This window comes from Prionailurus bengalensis, chromosome E1, assembly GCF_016509475.1.
Source record: "Prionailurus bengalensis isolate Pbe53 chromosome E1, Fcat_Pben_1.1_paternal_pri, whole genome shotgun sequence".
In the NCBI taxonomy this organism is placed as follows: Eukaryota; Metazoa; Chordata; class Mammalia; order Carnivora; family Felidae; genus Prionailurus; species Prionailurus bengalensis.
In genome coordinates, this window is record NC_057347.1 from 56638740 (window position 1) to 56656944 (window position 18205).

General features: G+C 58.0%; 1 protein-coding gene across 3 annotated transcripts in view; it reads left to right on the forward strand.

Annotated features, from left to right (window-relative positions):
- SEPTIN9 (septin 9) overlaps positions 1 to 18205 on the forward strand; it is a 149696-nt gene that overhangs the window by 21974 nt on the left and 109517 nt on the right. The window contains exon 1 of one of the 3 annotated variants that reach the window (XM_043585696.1): positions 3034 to 3856. The exons of the other annotated variants lie outside the window; for them this stretch is intronic. Within the exon in view, the coding sequence (XP_043441631.1) occupies positions 3835 to 3856 (22 nt within the window). The 5' untranslated portion in view covers positions 3034 to 3834. Of the gene's footprint in view, positions 1 to 3033; positions 3857 to 18205 lie in introns of those variants that run through there. 3 annotated transcript variants of the gene reach the window in all.

An 18205-nucleotide genomic window follows, 5' to 3' on the forward strand; every position in this document is an offset into this window, starting at 1 on the left:
GCGGGAGGGGGTCAGGATGGAACGCCTGTACTTGTAAGTCAGGGAGGCAGACTCCAGTGGTGAGTGTGGGGATGAGCGGGAAATGAACGGAAAAGTCATTTTTTAGAGGGAGAGTTCTCTGGGAGCTCGGAGCCGATTATGGAGGCTTCGCAGGCATCCGTGCTGGGGGAGGGGGGGGGAGCGGGGGCGCAAAGTGTGAGCCCAGAGCCTCAGAATGTGACCTTCCTTTCTGAGTGTCTCCTCTCCCCCCACCTCCTCACAGCCCCTCCTCAGAAGGGGCGCGGGGAACAAGGCCCCGTCGGTCCTGCCAGCCCCTTCTCGATGCTGCCCGCACCATCAGAATCATCCTCCTGGCCCGGTGGCAGGCGTTCAGGGCACCCCGGGAGCGCCTCTTGCTTGGGCGTCCCCTCCCCACCGGGTGCAGGGCGGTATCTTTAAAGACAGGCCTCACCCTGTACCAGGCCCCTCGCTGGTGATGGTGACATTGAAAAGAAGGTGGCTGGGAGCAGGCAGATGGCAGGTACACATCTATGGGTGGGGGTGGGGGGGGAGTGAAGGACGGAGGCACCATCTTGAGAACCATCTGGAAAGAGCTGTTGTGCATTGGTGCCCACCCCAGGACGTGGGCTGGCTGGAGGGGGCTGGGACTTGCTGGCTGCTCCAGGCAGTTTCCCAAAGCTATGGCCGGGGGCGGGTGGGGGGGGTTGGGGGGTCGGCCTCCCCCAGGTGGCAGGTGTCCAATCCGGGCAGTGCTGGGTTAAAGGAAGCCTGCCCCCTCAGTGGCATCGCTTACCGCCTTTCGTATGCTAATGAGGCAGCAGATTCTAAGCTGGGGGGGGGGGCGGGCGTCGGGTTTTATGTAACCACAGACGAGGATAATGGAGCCATGTGGGGAACCCACTTCGGGGATGCAGGTCCGGCCTGGCCTCACCCCACCTCTGCGCCTGGCCTCTGAGCTGGCTCATGACTCACACGGGCCTCCTCGGAGCCGATCGGTGCTGCCAGGTTTTTTGGTTTCAAATGATCCCCTGCTTGGGCCAGAATGCTCGGATTTTTAGGCACGGTGGTGGGGGGGACGGACGGACGTCGAGCCAAACTATGCCGGGGACAAACCCCAGGTCAGCTGTGCTTAGCAGCTGCACCAACTACGGCTGTGAAATCACAGCCCGTGCGCCCGGCGCCTGCAGGAGGCGGCCTGGATGGACGAGGCCGCCCCGTGTCCTGGCCTAGCCCGAATTTCCGCCAGCTGGCCTGTCTCGGGGAGGGGGGGCCTTCCTGGGCCTGCTCGGCCCCAGCGGGAATTGGTGCCCGAGAGTCTCGTGTGGTATTAAAGGGGTTCTTCTTTGGGGCGCCTGGGTGGCGCAGTCGGTTAAGCGTCCGACTTCAGCCAGGTCACGATCTCGCGGTCCGGGAGTTCGAGCCCCGCGTCGGGCTCTGGGCTGATGGCTCAGAGCCTGGAGCCTGCTTCCGATTCTGTGTCTCCCTCTCTCTCTGCCCCTCCCCCGTTCATGCTCTGTCTCTCTCTGTCCCCAAAATAAATAAACGTTGAAAAAAAAAAAAAATAAATAAATAAATAAATAAAGGGGTTCTTCTTCATATCTTTTCTGCAGTTTCTAAATCCAGTGCGATGACCAAAGATTACATTTATAAGCAGAAAAACCAGTAAGGAGTATTTCTTCAAAATCAGAAAAGAGACTGGAGGAATAAACCCCCAAGCCCCCACGATTGCCACTGTTCTAACCCAAGGATTGTTAATGGTTGGTTGAACGTAATGCTTTAGAATGAAATGTAATGGCCGGAAAACGTTATACGGGGATGTTGGCTCTTGGGTTTATGGTGTCTGGGTGTGTTTCCTGGGGCTGTCGTAATAAACGGCCACAGACTCGGTGGCTCACGACCATAGAAGTGAGTTCTCTCCAGGTTGTGGACCTGGACGCCTGAGAGCAAGGTGAGGGCAGGGTTGCCAGATCCTTCTCTGGCCTCTTGCTGCTCCTGGGGGCTGCGGCCCCTCTGTTTGTGGCCGCACCCAGCCTTGAAAGCCACGGTCTGCAAATCTCTCCCGCCTCCCCCCCCCCCATATGATTAGGACCCAGCCTGATAATCCAGGCTAATCTCAAAATCCTGCACTTAATCCCTTCTGCAAAGACGCTCCAAATAAGGTCCCCTTTGCAAGGATTAGGTTGTGATGTGTTTGGGGGCCACTGTTCAGCCTGTCGGACCCCCCCCTTGGTTGAGACACCGCCCCCACCTTCCGTCACCATGCGGGCCGCTTTTGGGGCTTTCCTCCAGGCTCTGCTTGGGGGGTGGGGTGAGAAGGTGCTTGCCCTTGGGCGTCCCCCGCCCCCCCAAGAAGACGCCCTGGCGACATAGGGGACTGTGTTTGGGGTCTTGTCCCGGGCGGGAGGGGACGGGGACCTTGACCGCGCCGTCTGGCAGGCAGGCGTGCACGGACCGCCCATGGTAACACGGCTCACGTGGCCATGTGGGACGGGATGGCAAACTCAGAATAATGACAATGAGTGAAGGGGCTGGGGGACCAGGGCAAGCCGGAAAATGCGGTTTCGTCAATGGGGGGCGACGCTCTTCACACCAGCCCACGCGGCCACATGGCCGTCTTTTCCAAGACAAGCGCGGAAACTGCAGATTCTCCGCAAAACTGCCCGAGTGGTGCGGCAGGGGCCCCAACGCGCGTCTTCTTTCGAGAGGGTCCGGCCGACAAAACCCGTGTCTGTCTGGGGCCAAGGGCCTTGGAGGGAAAGAAGCCTAAAGGGCAGAGGGGATACGTCCATCTCCCCGGCCCCCCAGCCCTGACTCTGACCGGGTGCCGGTGGGGCCCTGAGGTTGCCAGGTGAGCGGCCCCTCCCAGCCGCCCGGGCCCCAGGAGAAGAGCAGGGGGCACTCGAGCCCCCAGCCAGGCCCGGAGAAGGGGCTGAGTGTGGGGAGTCGCGCTGAGGAGCTCACTCCCTGGGGACAGCTGGGGACGCACTGACTCATGAGTGTGTGGGACCTTCCAGGAAGTCTCTCTTGCGCCACCCCCCTCCTCGCCCGGGCGGGAGGGAGGGCCGGCCGCGTCTGTCAGGACCCGGACATCCCGCTGGGCTCCTCGGGCAGGTGCTCCGGGGCCCTGCCTCCTCCTCCGGGGGTGGGGGTCGAGTCTGGGGTCGGGGGTGGACTGCGGGGCCGCAGGCAGAGGCAGGCACGCGGGAGCGAGGCTTTTCGACCAAAGGAAACGGAGCATCTAGCATCGCGGGACGGGAAAATAAAAGACTTTGGAAGTCGCCAGGAATCTGACTGTGAGCTGGTTTCCAAGAGGCTAAGTTAAGCTTCTCCAAGTGGATATTAAAAAGGAGCAGCAGGCCTGGCGGAGGGGCTGGAGGGGGTGGAGAGAAGGCCGCCGGAAGCCGCTCGCACGCCGCACCTCTGGAGCCACCGGGTGCACAAAGCCCAGACGGCAGTCCGGTCCGGCCGGGACCCTGGGGCTGCGGGAGGCCCGCGGCCCACGTCCGGCCCCCGCCCCGCCTCTTCGCCTCTATTTCTCTGCCTCGGTCCCTTCTCCCTCCTGATTCAAAGAGACAATGCTAGTTCAGTTTGGAGCACAAACATATGATCAGCACATGGAAACGTGGTAATTTGGATGCATTCGTGATTGCAACAGATTGAAGAAATTAGACCAGACAAAGAGTGTTTTTGGAGGAGGAGGAGGAGGAGGAGGAGGAGGAGGAGGAGGAGAAGGAGGAGGCAGAAGGAGGGAGGGCGTCGGGGGTGAGAAGGGGAGGAAGCCTCTGGAAAGGGGGACGCCAGGACTCCCGCCTGCTGCTAAATATATCCGTAGTAATGGAGAGAGACCGGATCACAGGTAGGCCGCTCGCCGCCCCTCCCCTAACTCAGAGCTGGATCGCTGCTTCGGGAAGTCAGCACCCAGGGGTCACTGGGATTCATTTCTGTGGACATATTTCTTTCCTTTTGGCTGTTCTGAGGTCGTGGGACGCGGTGTTCCCAGAGCCGAGCTCCACGAAGTCTGGCTTTTATTTCAAGCCCGCTCTGCTTCCCTGATCCTTCTCCCCCTCGGTTCCCAGCGTGCCACTTCTGCGTCCCGAGACGCCGGGCGCAGGGACGGGGACGTTGGCGCCGAGCTCCCCGGCAAAGGGTGGGGGGACCCGCGGCCGGCGCTCGGCTCTGGGCCGCTAGTTGGTTGGTTCGTCCCCCGTGTGGTTTGTGTTTTTGCTGCCAGCCAAAGTCCGTCTTCAAGGCCGCCGTGGTCTCCTCCTTGAAATAGCCTTTTGGTGCCTTCCCAGGAGCTGATTGCCGGGGTGGAGCTCCCGGGGCTCAGGGCAGACATGCAGACGTGTGTGTGTGTGTCTGTGTGTGTGTGTGTGTGTGCGCACGCCCGCACACGGCTGACAGACCTGGTCCTGTTCGCTGGAAGCTTGGGGCATTAACCCAGGTGACTGGTGTCATTGGAGCCCCTACTCACCTAGGAACCCTGCAACGGGGTGGGGAGTGGCGGTCTTCCAGGGTCACTGAGGGACGCGTCAGGCCAGGAGGATGAGCAGACGTGGGCTCGGCTCAGATTCCTCAGCAGAGTCGCTGATGTCACGTCAGGGCACAGAGTGAGGGCGGACGGCTGGTCCTGGGGCAGCGGGGCCTCGCGGGTCTGGACCACTCCCCGCTCCCCTTGTGGGTCCAGCGTTTCAAAGACGGGCCGTTTTCACTGGCGGTCCCCACGGAGCGGGCACAGAGCCGCCGGGGTGGCGCGAGAACCGATCCTGGAGAGAGGGGAGGCAGCCCCACCTTGAGTCATCCGGTTAGGTGGCCCTCTGTCCGAGGTGAGGCTGCTCAGTCCCCCGGCCAGCCACGGCACGCCGTGACTGTGTCGGCGTCTGACCTCGTGACTAGCCCATCGTGGTGCTTGCCGCTTTCAGCGTGCCCCTCGAGTGTCCTGGGTACACTGTGCAGGTCTGGGGCCTTCTAGGGCTCCAGGGGGTCCCGGTGAGGCTCAGAATGTCACCCCACAGGTGCATAGCCTGCGTGCCACTGGGTGGGTTGGGGGGCTCCCCAAGAGGCCAGAGGAAAGGGTGGCCCGTCCCGAGGCTGCTCCTCGTCTGCTGCTCCAGGGGCTGATCTGATCCTGACGTGAGGTCAGGGCTGACGGGGCAGCCACTGGGGGGAGAGCTGCTGACCGGCGTGCCCACATGTGTGCATGCGTCTGTGCGTGTGCATATGTGTGCCTGCACGTGTGTGTGCACACGTGTGTGCGTGTGCATGTGCATGCACGTGTACAAGGCCGGGACCACCACGGGAGGAGGGGCAGCCGTGGAGACCTGCGGAAGGCAAGGTGTGAGCTGAGTGACATGGGCCAGCTGGAGTAGACAGGTGTGGAGCCAGACTTCCCCGCGCTCCCCTGGCAGGGGCTGCAGGGCACAGGGCGCCCTGAGCGGGACCCCTGCAGGCTTGCGATGGTCCTCACTTCACCAGCCTGGCTTGCGGGGCCTCGGGGCAGGGGGAGGGGTCGTGGTGGGGCACCAGGTCCGGCCTTCATTTTACAGCCGGCCAAGCCACCGCCCACATGGGTGACACCAGGGGAGCGGAGAGCAGGGGGGAAGACTCTTGGGAGGTGATAGCACTCTTGGAACCTTCCGGGCTAACCAGACCCCGGGAGCTTTTCATGAACCGAACAAAACTGCCTTCGCAAACGTTCAGCTCTGCACCTCGACGGCCGCGCGAGGCACCGCTGCCCTCATCGGGCAGGTCTGCACGGCGAGGGACGACGCGGGGACCTCCTCTCAGGGTGTGCCCGTGGAAGAATCAGTACTATCGAGGACATCCTCACAGGGCTGCGTTGTCCCTAAAATCGCTTACTTCTTTCAAAGCTCAGTTAGAAACTGGTTACAGATGGGGACGAAAGTGGAGACCCTTCTGCCTTTTCCCCGATGTGCTCCCCAGACCTGCTCAGATCTTGACCTTGGCCTCTAACGGTACCTTTAACTGGGGCCCCCTGTGCCTGCTGGGGCCTCAGTTTCCTAACCTGTCAGCTGAAAGAGTTGGGCCAGCGTGGCCGGAGGCAGCGCCCCACTGCCGATGGGGCCTCCGAGTCTGTTCTGGGGGGGCCCTGAACCCTCCTTCCTTCTCGCCGGACACGTCCCCGCGTCTCGCCGTTAGGCGGTTGTGACAGCTGTCTCAGTCCACACCGGGCAGAGGCGCCTGCCCGGCCCAGCGCCCCACCCGGGCCTTCCCGACAGGATTCCTCCGCTCATGCCCCGGGGCTGGTGGTTAAGGTGGGCCTTCGGCCACTGCCCTGTTCTGTCCAGGAGGGGTCGTTGGGGAAGGGGAGGGGCTTGGGGCAGGTGCGGACAGCCGCGGGACCCTCACGTCTGCTGCTCCCTCTCCCGGCCGCGCTGGGTCCCTGCCCGGTGTGTGAGTCCGGGGCCCGGGGTCCTCCTCAGTGGGGGGGGGGCACCCCCGACCCCCTCAGGGGCTGCCCGCTCCCCCACCCCCACCCCCACCCCGAGAAGATGCCGGAGGGCTTGTCAGCAGGGCAGGGATGAGTCACGGAGCAGTGACTGGCCGCTGAGACACAGAAGGCCGCGCCTTCCAGCCAAGGGTCGGGTTTTTTCCCTTGTTCTGGATTGGCTTTGTGGCTTTTACAAATTAAGCAGTTTTTATCTCGTTCCAAGCGCTTGTATTTCAGCAGGGAGAGAATCTCCAAGAAGGGAACTTTCCACTGGGGAGCTGTTACTGAGCTCAGCTGGGCCCCGGGAGGGTGGGAACGGGCCTCGCGGGTGACTTGCAGGCGGGGAACGTGGAAGTCCCTCTGCTCTGTCGTGGACGTCGGTGTGGGGTCCCGGGAGGGCCAGCTGCCCCGTCACGACACGTCTGCCCCTGCCTGGGCGTCTGCCTGACGCATGGAGGTACACGGCGCTTGCCTGGGGAGAGGGGACTGGTGGTCTGCTCTTCTCAGGGGTGTCCCGCTGTCACGGGGGGGTGGGGGCAGGGAGCTGGACACCCCCGCCCATAGGGACAGTGCCTGCGTTCTCACCCGTCCCTGCTTGTGTCTGAGTCCCCGGGCACCTCTCACCCCTGTCCTGGACGGACACTGCGGTTCACAAGCTGCCTGGACCTGCCTGGCCCTCTCCGGCTTGGTTTTCCTCATCTCCCAGAGGAGAGGCATGGCCGGGCACCCTCCTGGCCCTCCTCCTCTTCTGGCTCTGAGTGGCGAGGGACTTGGTCCCCCGAGTAGTTTCTCAGGGCTGCTGAAACCAAGTGCCGCAGACTGGGTTGGCTTAAAACAACAGCCGGCCACGGTCTCAAAGTTCTGGAGGCAGGAAGTACAAACTCAAGGTGTGGGCAGGGCTGGCTCCTTCCGGATGCCCTGAGGGAGGAGCTGGTCTCCCCCGCCCCTCCCCGCCCCGCCACCGGGAAGCAGGCTGCCATCCTCGGTGATCTTCGCTTCTAGAAGGATCACCGAGTCTCTCTGCCTGTTGTCACAGCCTTCCGTGTCCCCAATCTCTCCTCTTCTCTTAGGAGGACACCCATCACTGGACTGGGGGCCCCCAGGGGCTCTGTGCTAGACTCTGAGCTGGTTTATTTATTTATGTTTTTTAAGTTTATTTATTTTGAGAGAGCGAGGGCGAGCGAGTGTGCACAAGCGGGGAAGGGCAAAGAGAGAGAGAGAGAGAGAGAGAGAGAGAGAGAGAGGGAATCCCAAGCAGTTTCGGTGATGGCAATGGGGAGCCTGATGCAGGGCTCGATCCCACAAACCATGAGATCATGACCCGAGCCCAGACCCGCTTTCAGACGTTTGGGGTACATACCCAGAAACACGGTTGCTCGATCATATGGGAATTCTGTGTTTAATTTTTGTGGGGACCTCCACACTGCTTTCCCAGCGGCTGCACTATTTCACTTACCCACCAGCAGGGCACAAGGGTGCTGCTTCCCTACAGCCTCACCGACACATGTTATTTAATTCATTTATTTGTGTGGACAGCAGCCGTCCTGAGGGGTGCAAAGCGGTGTCTCTCTGTGGCTCTGATGTACATTTCCCTAATGCTCGGTGACGCCAAGCACCTTCTCCTGGGCTTGTTGGTGTCTGTGTCTTTGGAGAAATGTTTCTTCTTCAAGTCCTTTGCCGAGTCTTTTATTGTTTTATTGTTTTGTTGTTGTTGTTGCTGTTGTTATCGGTTGTAGGAGTTCTTTATATATACTGGATATTAGTCCCTTGTCTGATATGTGATTTGCAAATACTTAGTCTCATTCTGCGAGTTGCCTTCTCATGCTGTTGTTGGTGTTCCTCGGTGCACAGAAGTTCTTCATTTTGACAAAACCCAATTTTACTGTTCTTTTCTTTTGTTGCCTGTGTTTTTGTTGTCATACTCGTCACAAAAACTTTTCCCCGGTGTATTTTCCTAAGAGTTGTACAGTTTTGGCTCTGGTGTTTAGGACTTTGATCCATTAAAAAAAAAAGTTTATTTACTTTGAGAGAGAGAGAGAGAGAGCAAACGAGCATGGAAGGGGCAGAAAGAGAGGGAGAGAGAGAATCCCCAGCAGGCTCTGCACCGTCAGCACAGAGCCTGATGTGGGGCTCAATCTCATGAACCGTGAGATCATGACCTGAGCCCAAATCAAGCATCAGATGCCTAACCAACTGAGCCACCCAGGGCCCCCGGCCTTTGATCCATTTTGAGTTAATTTCTGCACATGGTGTGAGGTAAGGCTCCTGATTCACTTTTTCTTTCCTCACACCCAGGCAGGCTCCTCTGGGAGGCAGGAAATGGGGAAATCCTGGGCTGGGCCAGGCCTTAAATTGCACCCCCACCCCTGCCCCAGGCCAGCCAGGGAGCCCCAACTCTGGCCCAGAACACAGCTGGACACGTGCCACGCCCAGGGCAGCCCAGGCCGGGCCCTTCTGGGCTGACGACGGAGGTCAGCCTGGGACGTTTCTGGGTTCCGCCGTGTCGACGTACCCCCTGTTCTGTCTGGTCCCCCTGCCCGGCCTGCACGTGACCCTGGCTGTCTGTGTGTCAGTGAGGGGCTCACTGTCCGTTAGCCTGTCCCGTGCTCCTTCTCAGGAAGCCTCTTCCAGCCACGCTCTTCTGCTTGCCTTCTGCCGTCCGAGCTTCTCTCTCCTGCTCTGAGTTGGTCATCTGATCCGGACAGAAACCTCTGCGCTGAGGTTGCCACTCGAACCCCTTTGCCCAAAGGCCCTCCAGCCCCAGGCACGCCTTCACCAGCCACACGAGGATTCCGCTGACAGGGGCAGTTGTGGATTCATTCAGGCTGCGCATGTGACCGGGCAGCAGGCAGGGTGGGAGCTGACGGGGAAACTGGGGAGATTTCCTTCTGACAAGTGGCCTGAACTTGGAGAACAGTCTTGGCCACAGCCTGAACTCTGGACAGACAGCAATGTGGATTTCAGCTCCTGGTGGAGAAGGCTTCTGTCTTGAGACCTTCGGATGCTCCTCCCCCCTCCTTTTTTTTTTTTTTTTTAAATAAATGAGGAAACTCTGACTTGAGCAAAGCTGAACAAACAAAGCAACACACCCCTAGGAAATTAGCGAAGAGGCACCAGCTCTGAAACTTTGCTATAGAAAACTACGTGCTTTGGGGCTGGGTGCATCTGTGGGAGAGGACGGGTGTGACGGGGCTGCAGGGCTCGGGTGGCAGGGACCCGCACACCCAGCCCAGCGCGTCACTTCTCCCCGCCTTCCTCCCCCCTCCCCTAGCCGGTGTCAGCTATCTGTGTTGCTTCTCCTGCTTTGAGTTCACCTCCTGTCATTCCGTCGCCGGGATCCTGTGCGCAGGACCTTTACGCCCAGCTCGTTCCAACGCACTTTTTGGTATTTTATTCAGGTCCTGCAGTGGGCAGGCGCTTGCCTGGGTTCTTGGCCGCTGGCGAGGCACCAGGGGGATACGGCCCTTGCTTCCCTGGGGCTCCGTCCGAACTAGATGTCAAGCAGTTAGCCAATAAAGCACATCGATGCGTGAGTTGGGATGAGGGCTGAAAGAAGCCTAGGACAGGTGATGCGATCATCACCAGGTATGCATGGCCGTGTGTGTCGGGGAATCAGCGGATGTCCTCCCCGAGGAGGTGACACGGAGCTGAAATTTGTATGACGGGGGCGGGGGTGGGGGGACCCGACCAGGCCAGCCTCCAAAGGAAGAGCTTTCAGGCAGAGAAGCACAGCAAATGCAAAGGCCCTGAGGTCGGGTCGTCATGAAGGTGCGCGTGGCCAAAGTGTCATCGGAAGAGGGAGCGGCCGGGGGCGGGGGGGGGGGCGGGGTGTGCTGGGTTGTGCTGGGGAGACATGCTGCGTGCCCTGTGGAGGGAGCCACAGGCCCTGAATGCCCGGCGGCTGCTAGGAGTCACCTGTGGTGGGCAGGGAAGGGAAGTGGGGAGGCCCGGAGGGGAGGAGGGCACCGAGGCTGCTCTTTGCAGCGGGAGAAGGCAGGCCTCTGATTGCTGGGCAGACCCGGGCGGTTGAAGAGGCGGAAGATGCACTTACCTGGGGCCCAGAGGGCACCCCCGAGGGGGTAGCCTCAAGAGGACATGCGGCGTGGGGGAAGCGTCTCGTTCTTCGTGTCCCACAAGGCCCCGGGTCTCCGGGCAGAGGGGGCGGGAGCTCTGGTGCGACCCCACGTGCCTGCCGGGGACTGATACCGCCTCCTGCTGGTGCGGACGGACCTGCTGCTTCTCCAGCTGCCGTGTTTCTGCTCCCATGGTGGGGGCTGGGGAGGGAGACAAAGATTCAAGACGCCGTCTCCTGGGACAGCGGGCAGTGGGTGCCTGTGCACCCCGGCCCACACAGGGGACGTTCAGGTCAAGCCTTGCTCGCTGCTCAGTGTGTCCCTTGGCCATCCGCAGGATCGCCGGTGGGGGCAGCACAGGTGTGAGTGTGGAACGCAGAAGGCTCACCCGGGGCCCAAGACCCCGCCTTCCCGTGGCTTCGCTTCGGGCCCGGGCCCCGCTCTGGCCCTGCTTCCGGTGCCGTTCACGCGGGCGGCCGTCTGTGTGCATGTGCCTCCCGCTGTCCGCCCTTGCCAGGTGCCCTCTCCAGGTGGCATTTCGCTTCAAGGATGCAGGGCTCTCGGCCCTGGCGCTGCGTGACAGGTCACCGGGCATTGTTGTCTGATAGTAACCACAGAACGACGGCTTTGGAAGGGCTGACTTCGTCACGCTTCCAAGCCCCAGGATCTTCAGTGTGTGCCCATCCCGATGACGCCATGTCCAGGGCGGAGGGATGGGGCCGGGGGGGACGGTGGGCCGGGGGCTTACGAGCCACCCAGAGAGGGTGGGCTTGGGCCGTGCCTCTGTGATGTGTGTTTAAGGGTAGGGGACCTACACCGGGGAGCGCCTGCCGCAGCTTGCACCTCTCTGATAAGGAGTGTCGGGGGGCCTGGGTTCTGGAAACATGCATCGTTCATGCCTCAGTGTCACCCCCCTTCCCCCCCCCCCGACCCCCTCCACCATTGCTGCAGTGATGCGACCCCGGGGGAACCTGGGGAAGGAGGAGGCCGTGAACCCCAGAAGGGAGAGGGATTGGGCTGCAGAAGGCCTTTCCTCCAGGAGGTGGCGCTGCAGGCCCTGGAGAGCCAGCCCCTGCCCGGCTCCCATTCTGCCCCCCACCCTGTGTTACTTCCACTTCCCGTGGCTGCTGGCTGGGGTGCGTGCGGGAAGTGACGGGTGGAGAGAGCAGGAAACGCCCAAGGATGGGAAGATACCCCTCCGGCACCGCGGCAGGAGAGAGGTCTCCCTCCTCAACTGGCTTTGACCCCCTGCTTCCCTCTCCTTTTTCCCCTAGTTTTCGGTTGATACGTCTCTGTCTCTTTTAAGTCTTTCCATCTTCTCCCTATGCAAAATTTCCGACGCACAGGAGGGATTGAAGAATTCGAGCGCCAACACCCGTATGCCCGCCACCGAGATGCTGCACGTTTTGCCCTGTTGGCTTCGACACCTGTCTGTCCCTCCCTCTGCCGACAGTCCCCCGTGACTTGGGGGGTCCGTTTCAGATTAAGTTGCGGATATCCATACACATCGCCCTGCAAACACTTCGGCTTGCATTTCACCAGCGAGAGGCCAGCGTTCGTTTATGGCTCTTTTTCTTTCTCGGCGGTAAAATTGATGTGCCGCGAAACGCCCAGATCTTGGGACGTGCGCTTGCCCTGTGTATCCTAAGTCCTATCAGAATTGGGAACATCACCATCGTCGCTCCCGGCCAGTCAGTCTCTGCCTCCACCGGCCTAGGGGCAACCAAAATTCTGGGTCTTTCCTCACACTACAGATTAGTTTTGCCGGTTTGCGTGTCCTTCTAGCTCTCTCCGTGTTCCTGCGAACACCGGTGGTTTGTCCCATGATTACTGAGTGGTGTTCGTTTCATGTCTCCAGTGTAAGGCGCTTACGAATAAAGCTTTGAGCATTCCTTTTTTTTTTTTTTTCAAAAGATTAAAAAAAATTTTTTTTAAAGTAATCTCTCCGTTCCACGTGGGGCTTGAACTCACGGCCCCGAGATCAAGAGTCATACGCTTCGCCAGCTGAGCCAGCCGGCATCCCTGCTATGAGCGTTCTTGTACGTGGTGTGTGTGTGTGTGTGTGTGTGTGTGTGTGTGTGTGCACATGCTTCCATTTCTCTTATGTGACTACCAAGAGGTAGAATTGTTGGGCCAGAGGATAGGTAGGTATGCGTGTATTTAGTTTTGTAAGAAACTGCCAGATCTTTTCCCCAAGTGGCTGTACCATTTTTGCTTGCCCACCAGCCATGCAGGAGAGTTCTGGTCGCTCCGCGTCCTCGCCAACCGTTGGTGCTGTCACTGGTGGTTCCGTTCTCCTGGTGGCTGTCTCATGGTATCTCATAATGGCTTCAACGCGCATTTGCCCGGTGACTAATGCCGTTAAGCGCATTTTCCTGTGCTCATCTACTTTTCCTTTGGGAAGGGTCTTTTTCAGATCTGCTGCCCACTTTAAAAGTGGGTTGCTTGGCTTTTATTCTTTCCGGATGCCGGTCTTTGGTCAGCTGCGTGGATTGTAAATATCTCCCCCCCTCCCTGCTCTGTGGCTTGCCTGTTCGTTTTCTTAATGATATCTTTTGAGGAGCAGAAGTTTAAATTTTAATTTTGATGAGATCTACCTTAATAAATTTCTTTCTGTGTGGTTACCTCTTCCTGTGTTCTTTATAAGAAAGCTTTGCCTGCTCTCCCACGTGGCAAAGATATTTTCAGTGTTTTCTTCGAGAAGCTTTATAGTTATAGCTTTTACGTTAGGTTTAGAAATCATCTTGAATTAGGTTTTTGCTTATGGTATGTGATGGAGAGCACCGAGGTTCGTTACGTTGGATTTTGCTTGCTGGTTTTTTTTTCTGTAGCACTATTTGTTGAAAGGACATTCTTTTTTTTAAATTCCTTTTTAATGTTTATTTATTTTTAAAAATCTTAAAAAAAAATTTTTTTTTAATGTTTATTGACTCTTGAGACAGAGACAGAGCATGAGCAGGGGGAAGGGCAGAGAGAGAGAGGGAGACACGGAATCCGAAGCAGGCTCCAGGCTCCGAGCTGTCAGGACAGAGCCCAACGCAGGGCTTGAACTCACTGACTGTGAGATCATGACCTGAGCTGAAGTCAGGCGCCTTTCTGACCGAGCCACCCAGGTGCCCCGATGTTTATTTTATTTTTGAGAGAGAGAGAGAGAGAGTGTGAGTGGGGGAGAGGCAGAGAGAGAGGGAGACACAGAATCTCAAGCAGGTTCCAGGCTCTGAGCCATCGGCACAGAGCCCGATGCAGGGCTCAAACTCAGAGACCATGAGATCATGACCCGAGCCGAAGTCGGACGCTTAACTGACTGAGCCACTCAGGTGCCCTGGTGTTATCTCTTTCTTTCTTTTTCTTTCTTTTAAAAAAAATTTTTTTTTTTAACATTTATTTATTTTTGAGACAGAGAGAGACAGAGCATGAACGGGAGGGGCAGAGAGAGAGGGAGACACAGAATCGGAAGCAGGCTCCAGGCTCCGAGCCGTCAGCACAGAGCCCGACGTGGGGCTCTACGTCCCACACCGTGAGATCGTGACCCGAGCCGAAGTCGGACGCTCAACCGACTGAGCCACCCAGGAGCCCCTGGTGTTATCTCTTTCTTAAGTGTTTGGTAGAAGTCAACAAGGAGGCCATCTGTCCTCGAGTTTTCTTCTTGGAAAGTTTTTTTTTTTTTTTAATTACAAATGAAGTACTTGTGTTAAATATGTTGAGAGCATTTAATATTTAATCGACTATATTGCATATATTTGATATAGAGAGAGTTATTCAAAGTTTTTTACTTCCTCTGGTGTTAATTTTGGTAAGTTGTATTTTGAAGGAATGTGTCCATTTCACCGAAGTTGTTGAACTGATTCGTATAAGTTGCTCATAATGTTGCTTTATTACCATTTTAATGTCTGTAGGATCTTAGGGATAACCCTTCTTTTCCTAATATCTTTCCTTTTTTTTTTTTTTTTTTTTTTTAACATTTTTTTATTTATTTTTTGGACAGAGAGAGACAGAGCATGAACGGGGAGGGGCAGAGAGAGAGGGAGACACAGAATCGGAAACAGGCTCCAGGCTCTGAGCCACCAGCCCAGAGCCCGACGCGGGGCTCGAACCCACGGAACCGCGCGATCGTGACCTGGCTGAAGTCGGGCGCTTAACCGACTGCGCCACCCAGGCGCCCCCCTAATATCTTTCCTAATTTCTGCTCTCCGTCTCTCTCATCAGTCTGCCTATGAGTTTATTGATCCGTAGATCTTTTTTTTTTTTTTTTTTTGTTTTAAAAAAAAAAAAAAAGAAAAAAAAAGAAAAAAGAAAAACGCATTTTTTGCCTTATTATTTTTTTTTTTCTGTTTTCTATTTCCTTTATTTCTGTCCTTATCTTCATTGCTTCCTCCCTTCTACTTTGGTGTATTCGTCAGGGCCCAGGCAGGAAACAGAAAACCACAGCACACCAGTAATTTGAACAGCAAAATGTAATACAAAGCATCATCAACAGGCAAAAGCTGACTACGACAAAGAGGGTAAAAAAAAAAGATTCTGAGGAACGTAGAGCTGCCCGTATAGAAGGAGCTGCTTTAGGGGGAAACACAGAGGGAAGCCTGTGACATTGGGTTTGGCACAGTTGCTCGGAAGGGACACCAAAAGCACAGGCCACCGAAGAAAAAAGTAGATAAATTGCGTTGCACCAGGGCGCCTGGGTGGCGCAGTCGGTTTAAAGCGTCCGACTTCAGCCAGGTCACGATCTCGCGTCCCGGGAGTTCGAGCCCCGCGTCGGGCTCTGGGCTGATGGCTCAGAGCCTGGAGCCTGTTTCTGATTCTGTGTCTCCCTCTCTCTCTGCCCCTCCCCGTTCATGCTCTGTCTCTCTCTGTCCCAAAAATAAATAAATGTTGAAAAAAAAAATTGCGTTTGCACCAAAATCGAAAACTTGTGTGTGTTAAGGGAAGCCCTCTTCCGAGTGCAAAGGCAATCCCCAGATTTTGGAGAAATAGTCGCAACCGTCTATCCATAAGGGATTACTATTTAGAATATATAAAGAACTCCTACGATGCAACAGCAAAGAACCCAAACAACCCAATGAAAAAACTGACAGAGGACTGGACGTTTTCCAGATAGACATTTCCCCAGAGAAGACAGACCAGATGCCCGGGGGTGGGGGTGGGGGCTCAGTCGGTCAGCATCTGACTCCGGGTTTCCGCTGGGTCGTGATCTCGCGGTTGGTGAGTCCGAGCCCTGCATCAGGCTCTGTGCTGACAGCGCGGAGCCTGCTTGGGATTCTCTCTCTCTCTCTCTCTCTCTCTGCCCCTCCCCTGCTCTCTCTGTCTCTGAAGATGAATAAATAAACTTCAAAGAAGAAGAAGATGCAGAGATGCCACAAGCCCGGGAAAAGACGCTCAGCGTCACTAATCGTCGGAACGATGCAAATCCAAACCGCAGTGAGATACCAACTCATCCTCAGGAGGATGGCGACCCTCCGGACGGCAGAGACGAACGCACGTTTGGGGACGATGTGGAGACACCGGAGCCCTCGGGCACCGTCGGCGGGAAGGCAAGGCGGTGCAGCCGCTGTGAAAAGCAGTATGCAGGTTCCTCAAGACGTTGAACACAGAATTCTGACGTGAATCCGGCAAACCCACTTCTGGTCGTGTGCCCCGGAGGACCGCGAGCAGGGTCTGGGGCAGATGTGCGTACGCGTTCACAGAAGGCGGTGGTTGCTGGGGGCTGGGGTTAGCGTTTGAGGGGTACAGGGTTTCAGTTTGAGAAGACAGAAAGTTCCAGAGATGGCTGATGTTGATGGCTGCACGGCCGGGTGGATGTACTCACGGCCGCCGAAACGGGTGCCTAGATTTGTGAACACGGTGACTTCTGTGAGAGCCACGGCTGTTTCACTGCACGCAGGAAAGGAAGGACCGAGCCTCTGGGGCTGCGGGAAGGTACCTGGGAAGGAATGAAGAGCTGGGGGCACCGGCCCCGCCTGCCTCACTGGGTCTGGGGTCCAGGCCTTGCTGGAGAGCGTGCGGCGGCCTCCGAAACCCCGGGGCCTCCTGGCGGCACAAACGCTCTTCCCAGAGGGTGTCGACTGGCTGGCCGAGAAACTTCTGGAGGGTGTGGGCAGGCTGGAGCTGGCCCACGAGAAGTTCTCCGGGGGGGCTGGCGCACAGGAAGGGGCCTCTGGGTGCCAGAGGAAGCCTGCGAAGAGGGAGCACCCTGCCGCTCAGGCGCACGGGGGCCAGGAAGGGAAGCCTCCCCCTCCTCTCCCCTCCAGCGTCGTGTGTGTGTCCGCGTGCGTGCAGAGGAAATGATTCACACCCAAGTGCAAAGGTGGGGGTCAGAGCAGGCAGCCCAAGGGTTCGAGGAGCCCGGAGGAGGAAACGGGGGCGGGGGTGGGGACAGGAGATGCGGCGGGTCCCGGAGAGCCGCCTTCCGCCCCCCTAGGAGGCCTGGGGGGGAGGTTTCTGCGAGCCCGGGACGAGCCTCGGGCACGTTTCTGAAGTTCAGTCTTGTTCCATGAAGCCCGGGATCCTTTGACATGAAAGGAAGGAAGAGGACTTCCCCTTGGGGGTGTGTGTGCAAGTGTGTGTGTGTGCGTGTGTGCGTGTGTGTGCACACATGTGAACACAGCTCTCGTTTCCCGTTTTTTTCTACCTTCCTGACCCCCATGCTGCACATGGAGGGGCGTGTGCACATGCATTTGCACACACACACACACACACACACACACACACACAGGCAGGGGCCAGCAGTCCTACAGATTGTACCTAGGCCTGGCAGGAAACCGGACTCTGGGAAACTTCAGGCCCCACCTTTGGCACAAAACGATGCTTTTTGTTGTGTGCGTTCAAGGGAACAGAAGGGGGTGGGGTGGGGGCGGGACAGTTGACGTGCAGGAGGGCAAAGTTTGCCCCAAGTGCCAGTGCAACTGAGGGCCCGTTTTGGCGGCTTGTGTCCCAAGCTTGGGGAGACGGGGGCACGGGAGACACATCTGCGCCCGGGAGGCTCGCAGGTCGGGCCGGCCCTTCTGGCGCTCCGGGTCAGGATCGCGGGGTTAGCACAGGAAGGAGCCTTGGCCAGCATCCCGCCCAGTGGCTCCCCAAAGTGGTGAGTGCAGGCGGCTGATTCAGTTGTCTGGGCAACGTGTGAAAATACAGGGTCCGGGCCTCCCCTCTGAACCCCTAGGTCAGATGAGGTGCTGAGTGTGAGGAGGGAAAGGGGGCCCCGCGGCGGGTGCCCCGTGACCGTGGGGCGTGGGAAGATCTGCAGATACTCCCAGACCGAAGCTCGGGGCGACCAGCCGTGCGGCCTTGCCGATGAGGCAAAATAGCGGATGCAGCCTCTGGCTGCTCTCGGGTGGGGACGTTGGCCAGCGGGCCATCCTCGCTCAGGTCCTGGACGGGTCTGGAGGCCGTCGTGACAAGTGGCCACGAAGCGGGGGTTCAAACAGCGGACACGTATTCACTCGCGGTTCTGGAGGCCAGAAGTCCAAAGTCAGAGTTGGTTTCTTCTGGAGGCCGGGAGAGAGAAGCGTCCCCGTCGTCTCCCTGTTTCTGGTGGCTGCTGGTGGCCTTCCTGGGCTTGTAGACACCTTGTCGCAGGCTTGCCTCCTGCTGCGCGTGGCTGTCTCCCCCGAGCGCCTCTGTCCACAGCGCCGCTTCTTTCTCTTACAAAGACACCTGTTCGTTACTGGATTTAGGGCCCACCCTG